At 44.5% G+C, this 13,850-nt stretch overlaps 1 protein-coding gene across 3 annotated transcripts in view; it reads left to right on the top strand.

The window, feature by feature from the left end:
• CFAP36 (cilia and flagella associated protein 36) overlaps positions 1–13,850 on the top strand; it is a 354,349-nt gene that overhangs the window by 142,293 nt on the left and 198,206 nt on the right. For all 3 annotated transcript variants that reach the window (XM_029593752.1, XM_029593751.1, XM_029593753.1), the window contains exon 4: positions 6,112–6,226. In XM_029593752.1, the coding sequence (XP_029449612.1) occupies positions 6,112–6,226 (115 nt within the window). The remainder of the gene's footprint in view (positions 1–6,111; positions 6,227–13,850) is intronic.

Here is a 13,850-nt window from a genome sequence, read left to right as displayed (position 1 = left end):
GATGCACGATGTGGAACTGACGAAGCATCTCTTTGTCAAGGATATTGGTCAGAGGCTCCCAAGAGTTTTTTTCGGGGCCAAAACCTTCCCAGGAGATATAAGATATTCAAAAGTATTACCTCTTTTTCGAACATCCAAAATCTCTTCGACTTTGAACTCTAAGTCGTCTTCTGCATTGATGACAAGTGGATCCTGAGATTTGGAAGAAAATTCGCTGAGTATGAGCAGTTTCAGAAGTGAAACGTGGAAAGCATTATGGATGTTGAGACCAGGTGGTAGCTTCAGACGGTAGGTGACTTTGCCAAAACATTGAAGGGCTGGGAATGGTCCCACGTAGCGAGGAGCAAATCGAGAAGAGGGTAATTTAAGTCTGAGGTGCTTGGTTGACAACCAGACCTTGTCTCCTGGCTTTAAGACTGGAGCTTGCGAATGGTGCGCATCGTAGTACTTCTTAGCACGGTCACTCGCTTTGATTAGCATGTTCTTTGTCTGAACCCACAGATTATGGATATCATCAGCAGTGGAATGAGCTGCTGGGGACGTCACTGAGAGCTTCAGTGGAAGTGGCGGTGTTGGGGAATGTCCAAAAACCACTTCAAAAGGTGACAATCCAGTAGATGTTGCTGGATGAGAGTTGATGGCGAATTCAGCCCATGGAAGCAATTCGGCCCAGTTATTCTGTCGGGATGTGACATAAGCTTGAATAAACTGCTTCATTGTTTGATTCATCTGTTCTGTCTGGCCATTAGACTGCAGATGATAGGCTGAGGTATAGTCTAAAGATATGTCAAACAATTTGCACAAGGTCCTTCTGAATCGTGCCGTGAATTGGAACCCACGGTCAGATATGATGTGAGAAGGTAGTCCATGGAGGCGGAATATGTGCGTTATGAAGAGCTTTGCAAGCTCCAAGGCTGAAGGTATGCCAGGGAGTGCCACGAAGTGTGCCATCTTGCTAAATCGATCCACTGTCACCCAGATGGTGTTCATTCCTCCGGAAGTGGGTAAATCGACTACAAAGGCAGTAGCGATGTGCGACCAGGGCCGTTCTGGAACTGGCAGTGGTTGCATCTGTCCCCATGGTTGTCCAGAAGCGGGTTTGTTCTTAGCACAATTGGTGCAGGATGCCACGTAGAAATAGGTATCACTTTTGATGGTAGGCCACCAATACAGCTTCTGTATCTTGAGCAGGGTATGGCGTTGGCCAGGATGGCCAGCCAGCTTGGAATCGTGCGCCCAGAAGAGCACTTTCTTCATGAGTCTTTTAGAACGATTGTTTTACTAGCGGGTACAGACTGAATGGATGCCAAGAGGATCTTCTTCGGGTCAGTTATGTGCTGTGGCTCATTAGGCACATCCTCTGAATGAAAAGAGCGTGACAGAGCGTCTGCTCTGGTGTTTCTATCTCCAGGGCGGTACTTCAACACTAAATCGAAACGATTAAAAAATAAGGACCATCTGGCCTGTCTGTAATTCAGACGTTGTGCGTGGCGGAGATGCACTAGATTTTTATGATCCATGAATATGGTTATTTGATGTTGAGTGCCTTCGAGCCAAGGCCGCCATTCCTCGAATGCAAGCTTTATTGGCAAGAGCTCTTTATCGCCAATCCCATAGTTTTTCTCGGCTGTAGAAAGTCTTTGTGAGAAGAAGGAACAGGGAAGTAAGGCTTTCGACTCTCCTGTTTGGCTCAACACAGCCCCTACACCCACATCTGAAGCATCAACTTCGACGATAAAGGGCTTGTTGGGGTCTGGATGCCACAAGCACGGTTCTGTGGAGAAGGCAGTCTTCAATTTCTCGAACGCGGAAATGGCCTTCGCTGACCATTTTGAAGCGTTGGCACCCTTGCGAGTCATGCAGTGAAGGGTACGGTTAAAGAAGAATAGTTCTTTATAAAGCTTTGATAGTAGTTGGTGAACCCCAGGAATCTCCTTAAAGCCTTCAGGCTGGTAGGTTGGGAGCAATTCTTGATACTTTCAAGTTTGTCAGGGTCCATTTGGAAACCTTCTTTCGACACTATGTAGCCTAGAAAAGGCACTGAGTCTTTGTGAAATTCACACCGGTGTTCGCGAAGATGGTGGAGTACTTGCTTGACATCTGCAATGTGGGTGTCCAAATCCTGGGAGAAGATTAATATGTCGTCCAGATAGACCACAACATTCTTGTACAGCAGATCCCGTAAGAAGTCGTTCATCATATTTTGGAAAATGGCGGGTGCATTGCACAACCCGAACGGCATTACTAGATACTCGAAGTGGCCATCTCACGTGTTGAAGGCCGTTTTCCATTCATCGCTGCTCCGAATGCGAAACAGGTTGTAGGCCCCCTTCAGGTCGAGCTTTGAAAATATCTTGGCCCCTTGCAGCCGGTCAAACAGCTCCGAGATTAATGGCAAGGGGTAACAGTCTTTGATCGTGATTTTATTTAGACCTCGGTAATCGATACATGGACATAGGGTACCGTCCTTCTTCAACACAAAGAAAAAGCCTGCGCCGGCTGGCGACTTTGATGGTCTGATAAAGCCCTTCTGGAGATTTTCTTCAATGTATTCCGACATTGCTTTATTCTCAATGGCTAAGAAGAGGGTACACCTGTCCTTTCGGTGGCTCAGCATTGGGCTTCAGTCTTATGGCACAGTCATAGGGCCTATGTGGAGGAAGAATATCAGCCGCTTCTTTGGAAAATACATCCCCGAAGGATGCATATTGGGGCGGCAGTCCTGGCATCACTGGAGTCATAGGCATGCAAATGATAGGCGAGATTTCCTTAAGGCACCTCCCGTGACATTCTGAACCCCAGTGGGAGAGATCCAAGAATGCCCAGTCAAATTGGGTTTGGTGCACTTGCAACCAGGGTAACCCCAGGACGATAGGGTGCATGGACCTTTCCAGTACAAAGAAGGACAGCGATTCTGTATGGAGAGCTCCGGTGCAGAGAGTAACTGGTACGGTTTGGCAAGTCACGTTGCCCGGTAAGGGCTCTCCATGAATGGAGGATAACAGTAGTGGATCTTTCAACTTGATGAGGGGAATCCTCAAGTATTCCACTAGACGTCTGAGAATGAAGTTGCCTCCTGCCCCTGAATCCACCAGGGCAGGAGTCTGAACCGTGACTGGTCCGTAGGTCAAGGAAACTGGGAGAGAGAGCGGAGGAGAGGGCGTAGTGAGGCCTAAGAACAGTCCTCCTGCAGGACTTAGGCCCGTCTGTTTTCCGGACGAATGGACACGTAGAGACATCGTGGCTGGGCTGACCACACTACATGGAAAGGTGGCGCCTCTTCCGAAGTCTTCTCTCTTTGGCAGTCAAACGTCCATGACCAAGTTGCATCGGTTCATCCTTAGCAGCAGGGATTACTGGAACCATCCGAGGTGCAGGTATAGCACTAGCCTGTTTCAAATCAGGTGACACCTTGGGCCGGAGTTCCTTTACCTTGTCCCGGAGTCGGTGATCAGTCCGAGTGGCCAAGGCCACTAATTCGTCCAGCGAGTCAGGTGTTTCACGAGCAGCCAGCTCGTCCTTTAAACGGTTATCCAGGCCTCTGAAAAAGAGAGTCTTGAGACATTTGGGGTCCCAGCAGAGTTCTGCTGCAAAGTTTGAATTCTATGGCAAATTCAGCCAATGATCTATTGCCTTGCTTCAATTCAACCAAAGCAGAACCGGTGATAGAAGTTCGAGCAGGGATTAAAATAAGTCCATAAATCCTTCTATGTCCTGCAAATGGGGCCTTGCGTTCTCACAAGGTAGATGCCCAAGACAAAGCCCTACCATCCAGGTATGAAAGGATGTAGGTAGTCCTGGAGAGAGCCGTTGGAAATAAAGATGGCTATAAGGCAAAATGCATGCAGCACTGGTTTAAAAAACCCCGGGTCTTCTGGATTTCTCCGGAAAAACAAATTGGAGCCGCCAGTGGTACAGCAGTCTTTAAAGTTACCTCCTGTAACTGACCTACATGGCTGGAAGCTGTGCCTTCAACCTTCTGTGTGTGTAGCTGATGGAACGCTGAAGTAAGTTTGCTCCGAAATGCGCAGGGCCAGGCCCGGTATGGCCTGTAAGGCATTGAGCTGTGCCGGATCCATGGAGTTAGCAATCTGTTATTATTTGTGATAATTGTAGATGGATCCTTGGGCCGGTGGCAAATGACCATGCCTCGGGGGAAGATCCCGAGAGGGGCCACCGGTCAGGCTCAGAGTTGGGAGACAGACACACACTAGATCTTTTATTGAACTGTATAGTGAACCACCAGAGGTGGCAGTAGTGAGCTGGAAGAGCCCGGCTGGGCTGTAGTCCCTCAGGCACTGGAACAGCGATCCCAGGATGGCTGAGCTGTAGAGAAACTGAGATATTGATTAAGCAGGGTATGCAGAGTTCAGGAACAGAACCTTGATGGTAACACTCACACAATAGTCTCTTGAAGTAGCCCAGAGGCTGGAATGGAGTAGGCCCTCGAGGAGCGAGTACCTGGTTCCAGGGAAGCTCTGAGAGAGAAATGGTAACTCACTGGTGTTGTAGGCAGCGGTGACTTCCTGGTAGAAGTAGCTATTTGGTAGCAGGTTCGGGAACGTGGGCCCTCGAGGAGCGAGTACAAGTTCCAGACTGCGACCTGAAAAGTAAGAGAGAGAGCGAGGTCCCCGAGGAGCGGGTACCTCTGGTAAAGTCCAAGGAGGCAGAGTAGCAAGGTATGTGGAGAGCGAATCCCATCCACAGCGATACCTGGAGGAAGCTAGGTAACCCTTTGCCAACTCAACTAGCTAGCAAAAACAAAGACCTTAAATATCCAGGCTTGATGATGTCATCTAAGGGGGACGCCCCTGAGGTTCGCGCCACTGCTGGTATTTGAGTCGGGGCCGCGCGCGCCCCCTATAGGCCTCAGGAGAACATGGCGGAAGGCAGCATCTAGCCGGTCCGGGAACGCCAGAGGAGTTCAGCAAGATGACGCCGCGGCAGCCAAACGTCCATTAACCAAAGAGGGAGTCGCCAAAGAGGTAAGGTGGACGGAGTGGAGACGTTGGGTAACGACGGTCGCAACATTGTCTTGCCGAGAGCCCTTCCTCTGGGTGACTCCAGAGGCGGTATAGCTGCATACTGTTTCTTTTTTTCTACCGAAGGAGGTCACTGAATTTCACTTAAATCGGTCTATCTCCCTGCCGTCTCTGGACAGAGAGAGAGAGAAACGTAGGGTAGTATCGTCTGTTGTGACCCTTGGATGTCAAGAGACATATCATCTGGTACCTGGAGATTACTGAGCCTTTACGGAAAACAGATCGTTTGTTTGTTCTTCACGGTGGTTGGATTAAGGAGGTAGTCACGGCAGCATACATTGATGCTGGCAAGCCGTTACCTAATCAGGTTAGGGCTCATTCCACTAGGGCTCAGGCAGTGTCATGGGCAGAAGTTAGATTATTGTCTCCTGTCGACATTTGCCGAGCTGCGACATGGTCCTCCTTACACACCTTTTCCAGATATTATCATCTGGATGTGCAGGCCCAGGAGGACGCAGCCTTTGCACATGCGGTTTTGAGAGAACCGCGAATAGCTTGGATACATCCCACTTGTTCTGGATTCATCTGACTACTTACCTGACAATTTCCTTTTTGTTAGGACAGTCAGATGAATCCAGCTTCCCTCCCTTGGCTGCCGATTGATTGTACTATGGTCCTCTTGTGTATCTATGTGTTGCAGGGATTAGTGGTGAGTGTTAATTCAGTCCCTAGACTTATGTTTATACATTCTTGTCTGAGCTCAGTGTTGAAATGGTTAGATGTTTAATCATGTTTTGCTAGTCTGTCCAGAGTTGCTTTTGAAGAGAATACTGGCAGGCTGATGTCACTGCAGGGGTATATATATTGTGACATTAGCTTGCTCCATCTCCATCTGCTGGTAGAAGTGCATAACCCACTTGTTCTGGATTCATGTGACTCCTAAAGAAAAGGAAATTATCAGGTAAGTAGTAATTTCTCATTACCTAGTAATAATTATGGCATGTTTGCCCAGGCTGAATGAATGAAAATGTTATAATTAGATAACACTAATGGTAACTTTATCTTCCTTTTAATTAAGAAATTTTTGGTTTTGTCAGTTTTGAATTAATATAAACATATCTTCTCACAGACGATTTTACAACCAGTGTTGGCAGCAGAAGATTTCAATATGTTTAAAACCATGATGGTGCAGAAAAATGTTGAACTGCAGTTGCAAGCAATTCAATTAATTCAAGATAGAAATGGTAATATATTATATAAATTTGTTTTGAATGTATTAATTGTTACCTTACTTTGTGATATAATTTAAAGATAAGTTTAGCCCAGTCATCTGTCAAATTTGGTGCCTTAGTTATTACAAGTTTTTTACCTTTGAAACTTGGTACCTAATATTAGTTAACTGGTAACCAAAAGTGGGCTTTAACAAATAATATTCAAACTGATACAGTTTACATATTTTGGACTTTTTTGTGCATTTGCAAACACTTTTCATTTAAAGGAAGGTTTTAATCCATATCATCCATAGTTCTTGTTCTGTGGTATACCAACAAATCCAGTGCTTTTCGTTGTCTTCTAATGTCCTTGGCTCTTTCCAATCTGAATTTAGATTCCTTGTCGTCCATGCCAAACCAGTCCAAACAAGTGGGTTATGTCCCACCGCCAGCAAATTGAGAGAGAAAAAAGTTCAAAACTGACTTCACTCCCCCTATAGGTGTCTGGTGCTGTATTTACCTGTTCAGTATTTCTCTATCTCCACCAGATGGTGTAGATGTGTGGACTGGCACTGCAGCTACATGTAGGCTGCTCCCAGGAAGACTTTTTAGGCCTGGTTTCTTGTTGGAGCATAGGCTGCTCCTTTGAAGGCTTTAGGCTCAGGTTTCCAGTGGAATGGAGACAAGTATTGGGGCATTCTGGATGATGGCCTTGGTGGGCCTGATTTTTCCCTTCCACCCTTGGGAACCAACTCACTTGAGGTTCTGAGTTCCCGCCCAGAAGGGTCAAGCACTTGGTGACTTTTTTCCTTGGTGGGTCCAGCAACAGGAGTTACTGACAGCACACATTCCCTGTATTTTGGGAGAGCAACAGGGAGGCAGTAGTTTAAAAGAAAAAGAAAGATGTGTGGCACAGCTTTTTCCATTACTGCCTCCCAGTCTCCTATGGTGAGTAGGCAGGTTACTGGGCGGGTGAGTGCGAACTGCAGTTGGTCAGCATCTTGCTAAGAGCCCTGGCCTCTATGTTGGAAAGCAGCACTGCAGTGCACAAGGAAGAGGGCCTGATTGGCACTCCCAATTTGGTCGGATTAGTAGACATTTTATGTCTGCTTCAGGCCAAAAATAAATTATAAATTAAGCATGCCAGACTCTTTTCTCCCTCTTCCCTCCAATAGTCAAACAGGGAGGTTTTGGGAGAGGGGGGGCTACATATTTTCCCTCAGGCACAGTAGAGCCTGCTTAGCTCCAATTCTCTACTGAGTTATTTCAGCAGGCGATCTCATATGCATGTTGCTGCTCCTCTCATCTCCCCTCTCTGATAGCTGAGCGTTGGAGGTAACAGCCTGCAGAATTTTCTCTTTTCCCCTCTATACAAATGAAGATTCTCAGAGTGTCTTTTAAGGCTAGATTAGGCTTGTGAAACTGTAGATTGCTTTAGCCTGTTATAAAAACAAAAATTCCAGGGTGGTCCTGCTTGGACGATACTTTTGGATTTCTCCTTGAGCCCTTCCCAGCCCTTGGCTATGTTCCCGCACTAAGAACTTTAGATGATTTTTGGCAACATTTGGGATGCTGGAGCACTTCACCGGCTTGAATAGTCGTAGAGAATTGGCTGGATAAAAGGAGGAGAAGATAGCCGATCTAGCGGACAGGGGATGATTGCCTCCTCAGAAGAGGATAATGCCACAGTGGGGATGCTGTTCAGGAGAGAGAAGCTGCTGACCTGTAATTCTGGGGCATGACCTCCTGCAGCTATTGGATGAGCAATGATAGGCAGTAATTTATAGGGTGAGCCCTTATTCTTAGGTACTTTTAGGTTCCCCTCCCCACCAGTTTCCTGCTAGTTCTGATGTTGGAGATGGAATCTCCTCTTTATGAGACACTTGGTGCCAGACTTAAGGTGGCTAGGAAGGTGAGGGATCTATATTTCCTTCCCAGGGAAGAGAAGGATATGGTATTGGTTCAACCAGGAGGGTAGACTTCATCTTTTAAAACCACAATCAGTGTATGGAAGTACAACATTCAAAGCAAAGTCCTCCATGATAGAAAGATTGAGTCTTTGCTTAAGCTCTTTCTTTTTTCTATAGTTCTCTCCTCAGGTAGCTGTGTGAAATGACTTTGACTCAAGTCCTCCTGCATTGGGTCTAGCATCTGTCTGAGGTGGCCAAGGTGACTTCCTCACAGGTAACAGTGTGCTGAGGGGGGAGGTCGCAAATCTGCAGTCCCTGGATGGATTCACAGCTGGTGAGTCTTGCACAGTAGAGATAAGTGATACTAAGAGTTCCTTCGGTCACAATCCCCTTTGTCCTGGCCCAGGCTAGTTCAAGATGTTTACAGCTATGCTTCTCTGGAACTCCTTCATAGAGTGGTGGCCATGACAATCTTGACCTTTTCTACAGTTTTACCCTTTCTAAGAGACTATCTGTCCTAACAGAATGTTAGGAATTATTAGGAATGGAATGGAAAATAAAACGGAGGATGTCATAATGCCTCTGTATCGCTTCATGGTGAGACCGCACCTTGAATACTGTGTGCAGTTCTAGTGACCGCATATCAAAAAAGATATAGCTGCACTGGAGAAAGTGCAGAGAAGGGCGACCAAAATCACATAAATAAATAATAAAGGTTACTTTCTCTGTCTCTTGGGAGATTAAAAGGTGACTTTTCATAGTTGTCTCCTGCAGGGAATGGATTTGCAGTCTCCTCCATGATTATTTCCCCATGTAGGTGTGAGCTTTATACATTAGGAGGGGAATTATGATCCAGGTCGGCTGAAGTGAGAAAGGTTCTAGTGGAGAAAGTGGGTTCAGATCTAGGGCAAGGGCCAGAGCCAGCTGTCTAGTGCTCCAGAAATCCTGGCCTGTAGCTCAGGAGAAGGCAACACCCAGAGTGGTGACAGTTAGTTTAATTACAAAAACCAACAACTCTCACACAAGAAGGCAAAATTGTAATGAAGATACAAAACTTGCACCTCGACAGCCAGAGTGGTGCGGGGAAACCATATCATCACATGACTCTGTTATCACCTAAAGTGTAAAATTTTAAATTTTTGTTTTTTTGTTTTGCAAATAAAAACAAAGGGGTAGATTTTTAAAGTTATGCGCGGGCTTAGATTTGTTCGCGCAACCCGTCGCGAACAAATCTACGCCCAATTTTATAACATGCGCTTGCTGCCGCATGCTGCAGCAGCGCACGTGCCGCCGCCGTGTGCATGTTATAAAATCCAGGGTCGGTGCGCGCAAGGGGGTGCACACATGTGCACCTTGCACGCGCTGATCCCGAAGGGAGCCCCGATGTCTTTCCCCATTCCCTTCAAAGCCACTCTGAAATCGGAGCGGCCTTGAAAGGAACTTTTTTTCAGGCCCCCCCCGGCTTCCCCTCCCTTCCCCTATCTAACCCACCCCCCATTCCTAACTAAATCCCCCTCTACCTTTGTCGGCTGGCTGCCGGCACACTATTCCCTGGCCCGGGGGCTGCTTCGGAGACCTCGGCCACGCCCCCGGGCCGGCACCATGCCCACGGCCCCGACCCCCCCGGAACGCCCCCGAATGCCGCACTGCCCCCGACATGCCCCCAAGCAAAACCCCGGGACTTACGCGCTTCCCGGGGCTTTGCGCGCGCAGGGCTTTTAAAATTTACCCCAAACTTTTGAAGCAGTCTCATTCATATGAAAAAAATGTTTTTAACTTATCTTATTAATCCGAATGAATAATTGTTCAAAAACGCGGCAAAAATGTTGAATAAGACCAGTCACCTGACACTGAACAGCATTTCGAGAGAGCTTGATGTTTACCTCTCTGCATCAGGGGAAATTGCTGCCATCATGAAGAGGATCCTTCTGTCTGAAAATGGAAGCAGACACAAATTCATTTAAATGCTTGATTGACTTGAAAATGTACCAGTCACAATAAAGGAAACATTATTTTACAAATATGAGGAAAATAGCAAACCAAGATGAAATCAGCCAACTTCAGATCATTCAATAAATTCATTTAACTCATTTGGAGTCAAATTAAAAATTCACATTTGTTCCCTTGAACACAAGAATTTATAGTGGTCATCCTCTCTTTCCTTTGTTGGTATAAAATCAATTACAGTCCATTCTTTTTGCTGAAAAGAATGATGTGCCTCCAAAAATTGAGAAACAATTGAAGCTGAAATTTTACCCATATTAAAGCAGCTTCTGTGTTCAATCAGTTTTTTTTTCATATGTCTCGTTCTGCCAATGTAAATTGCAAGGACATTTAATCAAATAAATGACAAAAGAAGATAAATAATTTGTATTATGCGTTCTCTTAATCATGTCAAATGCATTTCCATGCCGGTCACTGTAAGAGAACAAAAATCACATGATCCACAATTGGAATGGCCCACTACTTTGTCAACTACCTTCTTACTGTGCAAAGATGAATGAACTAATATGTCCCTGAGATTTTTACCATGAGAAAAAAATAGGGGGTTCCAATAATGCTGGGTGTAAAGAAACAACTCCCCATTGATTTCTAATAATTTTAATGATTTCATTTGTATAAGTGGTATATATGGTAAAATGCATGTAAAATGAGGAATGATGTCCCGATTTTTATATTGCAACAAAGAATCTCTGTCAGAGAAACGTGCCCTCAGGCCCTTTTAATGATCTTTATTGGATACCTACATATCAACAACCGGTTCTATAATTCTATTTCCTGTTGTTTAAATTCATTGGTGTCAGAGCATAATCTTCTCAATCTGAAATCTGACCAACCAGAAGGCCATCTTTCAAAGGTTTAGGATAATGACTGGTAACACAACAAATTGTTGCAATCTGAACAGAGAAGTAATAATATGTCCGCCATTGCACATAACAAGCACATCAAAAACAGACATTTTTTTCTGATCGGCTGTCATAGAGAATGAAAGATTAACATCCTTAGAGTTAAGCCATTTGAGAAACTCCTGTTAACTGGTCAAAATCTGATGACCAAATGAAAAAAATATCATCAATAAACTGGACTCAAAATAAAACATGTTGAAATCAGATAGATGAATAAACATGTTCAGATTCAAATTGTCCCAAAATAGCAAGATTAGGGACAACAGTTGAACCCATTGCCAAACCAAAAGTTTGTAAAAAGAATTCACCATCAAACATAAAATCGTTTGAAAAATGTACAAGTTTACACAGTTCTATCAAAAATTCTGTTGTACACGAGTGGGCTTAACTCTCCTGGCTAATACATTTTCTATGGTAGAAACTGCAGAATGTTGCGGCCTATTAGTATAAAGTGCCACTATAGCCATAAAGACAAGCCAACAATTTGCAGGTACAATACCCAGTTTTTTTATTTCACTCAAAATGAAGTATCTTTAATGTAAGATAGTAATAATAATACTTCATCTTTAAGTACGCAATCCAAAAATGTTGGATCCACATCCCGACACAATGAGACATAATGAAGGGTTAGGGAGTCAGATTTGGTCTGGGATGGAATTCCTCTGCAGAACCTAGCAGCAGCTCATGTGGCTAATACTGTCATTGTACAGACAAATATTTTGAGTGGGCACTTGAAACACCGAAGTGTAAAGACTGGCAAAAGCGTCCTCTGTCCTACTAGTAGTCAGCGGGGGCACTAACATGAGTGAATATCAGATCAGCCTAATTAAGCTCCAAGACAAGCAAGTTCTTCAGCCAGAAAAGGAAAGCAGGAGCTCAGTGGGTTGGATATCTTTGTAGAACTATAACTGGTATTCTGTCTTCCTCATGTGTTACTTCCCAAGACAGAGTTCTGAAAGTGCAAGTGGAGGTTCTCCTTTACCTTTTGCCCCAGTCAGAGGATTCTTCTAGGCTGTAAAAGAGAAATGTAAGGGATCGTTTAGGATTTACACCCTTGGCTGTTGAGAATACCAGGCTACATATTGAGGATACTTAGTGTTGGGGTTATTGCCTTCAGTGGCGTGAAAGTGGACCATTACTGGACCAGAATTAGATTTTGGAACCTCTGTGAATCCAGTTTATAGAGGAGGCAGTATTTCCCTTGGAGGAGATCCATTCCTTCAATCTTGCTCTTCGCCACAGGAGACTGGGATGAAGGCATAACTTGCAAATCTTGCAGAGGGCAGAGTCTGGTACTGGACTGCTGGAAGGGATGCAGTCATGCAGCTGACTTATTACTATCTCAGAAGGGATACTTTCTTTTAGGGAGTTAAGAATGCAAGTCTTTCCCTGTGGAAAGTCTACTCAACTTGGAACCTGAGTTTAGTTTTGAAAGGGTCTGGCTTCCCTTCCTTTCAAGCCTTAAAGGGTATCTTTTTGAGTCTTGTTGGCTATTGATAATTTTAATGGAAAAGGTATCTCTGAGCCCAATTATATCCCACTCCTAAGGGTAGTGTCTCACTTCTGTCAGAATCAGCTTTTTTTCACATATGACTGTGAGAAAGTAGAGCAATGTAGGCCAAGGCAGGAATGGCCATTCTCAAGTCTGCTGTAGGTTACCGTTGAGATGTTTGTAGGTAATCACTTTTTTTATTGGATAGGTCTTTGATGTGTCCTATTAAAAGTGGTTTGTTTATATAAAAAGTTTATAAATAAATAAACAAGACACATATAATATATAGTATGTGATGTAAAAAAACATGACATCAAGCAAAATACATACAGAAAATCTGCAAGGGACTAGTAAACACATTCTTCAACCATCTCCCTACCTTCTCATTATGGAGACTGGATATCATTATAAATGTTGCTCTGTTTGTGAAAAGAATAAGATACTATTTCAGCCACTTTGTTTTCCCAGCATGAGACACTATGTTTGTTTCCACAGATGTGCTACAATAAGTCAGTTGGCATGAAGTAATCTATTGCTTAGTTTTGGAAACCTCGCCATGCAGGACCTTTCTCTCCATCATCCCAAAATACAAATATCTGGAGCTATGCATGGAACCTGTCCACACATTTGACCAATAAAATCTAGGACTTGTTTCCAAAATTCCTCTACCTCCACGCAGTCCCACTACATATGGAAATAACTGCTGCTTTGCCTGTATCCTCGCTAACATAATGGGCAAATTTTGAGGTGAGAGAAGTACAGTATGATCAGTGCAGCAGTTTAAATAAAAGTTCATGGCTGTTAGTGCAAAAGCAGATCTTACTAGATGTTCGTCAAATTTGCCTCCAGTCTAAATCAGATTGTAAATCCACATTCCATGTCATGATGAGACCAGGCGAAGTCTCCTTCGAACATGTGAGGTTTCAAATACATAAGTAGAATTTAGTAATCATACGACTTCCCCTATTTTCACAGCAAAGTAATTCTTCACCGCCCTTGCTTTCCTCAGCTATATCTCGTACTCCCTGGGGCTTATCTTATGTTCCTTCTTAACTGGAGTGCTTGCAGATTGCAAACTCTACCTCCAAATCCAAAAAATGATTTAATCTGCTGGCTCTGAAAAAGTTGCCCATCTTCCATCAGTCAACAATATCGGGTAAGAAACTAGCTATGGACACCTGTGGGTTCTTTACCAAAGAGGTCAAATATGAAAAGGAAGAGTAAAAGATCCCCACCTTTTTGTTTACCATATGCCTCACATGAATTGTATGAGCAAGGATAGGGTTGCTTCTACAAATAGCCCTACTAGTGGTAGAAGTTGAAGGCTGCACATCCCTCTTCATGTGAAA

Source organism: Rhinatrema bivittatum, chromosome 3, assembly GCF_901001135.1.
Source record: "Rhinatrema bivittatum chromosome 3, aRhiBiv1.1, whole genome shotgun sequence".
NCBI lineage: Eukaryota > Metazoa > Chordata > Amphibia > Gymnophiona > Rhinatrematidae > Rhinatrema > Rhinatrema bivittatum.
The sequence above is the reverse complement of the archived record's forward strand: the minus strand, read 5'-3'. Positions and strand labels throughout refer to the sequence as shown.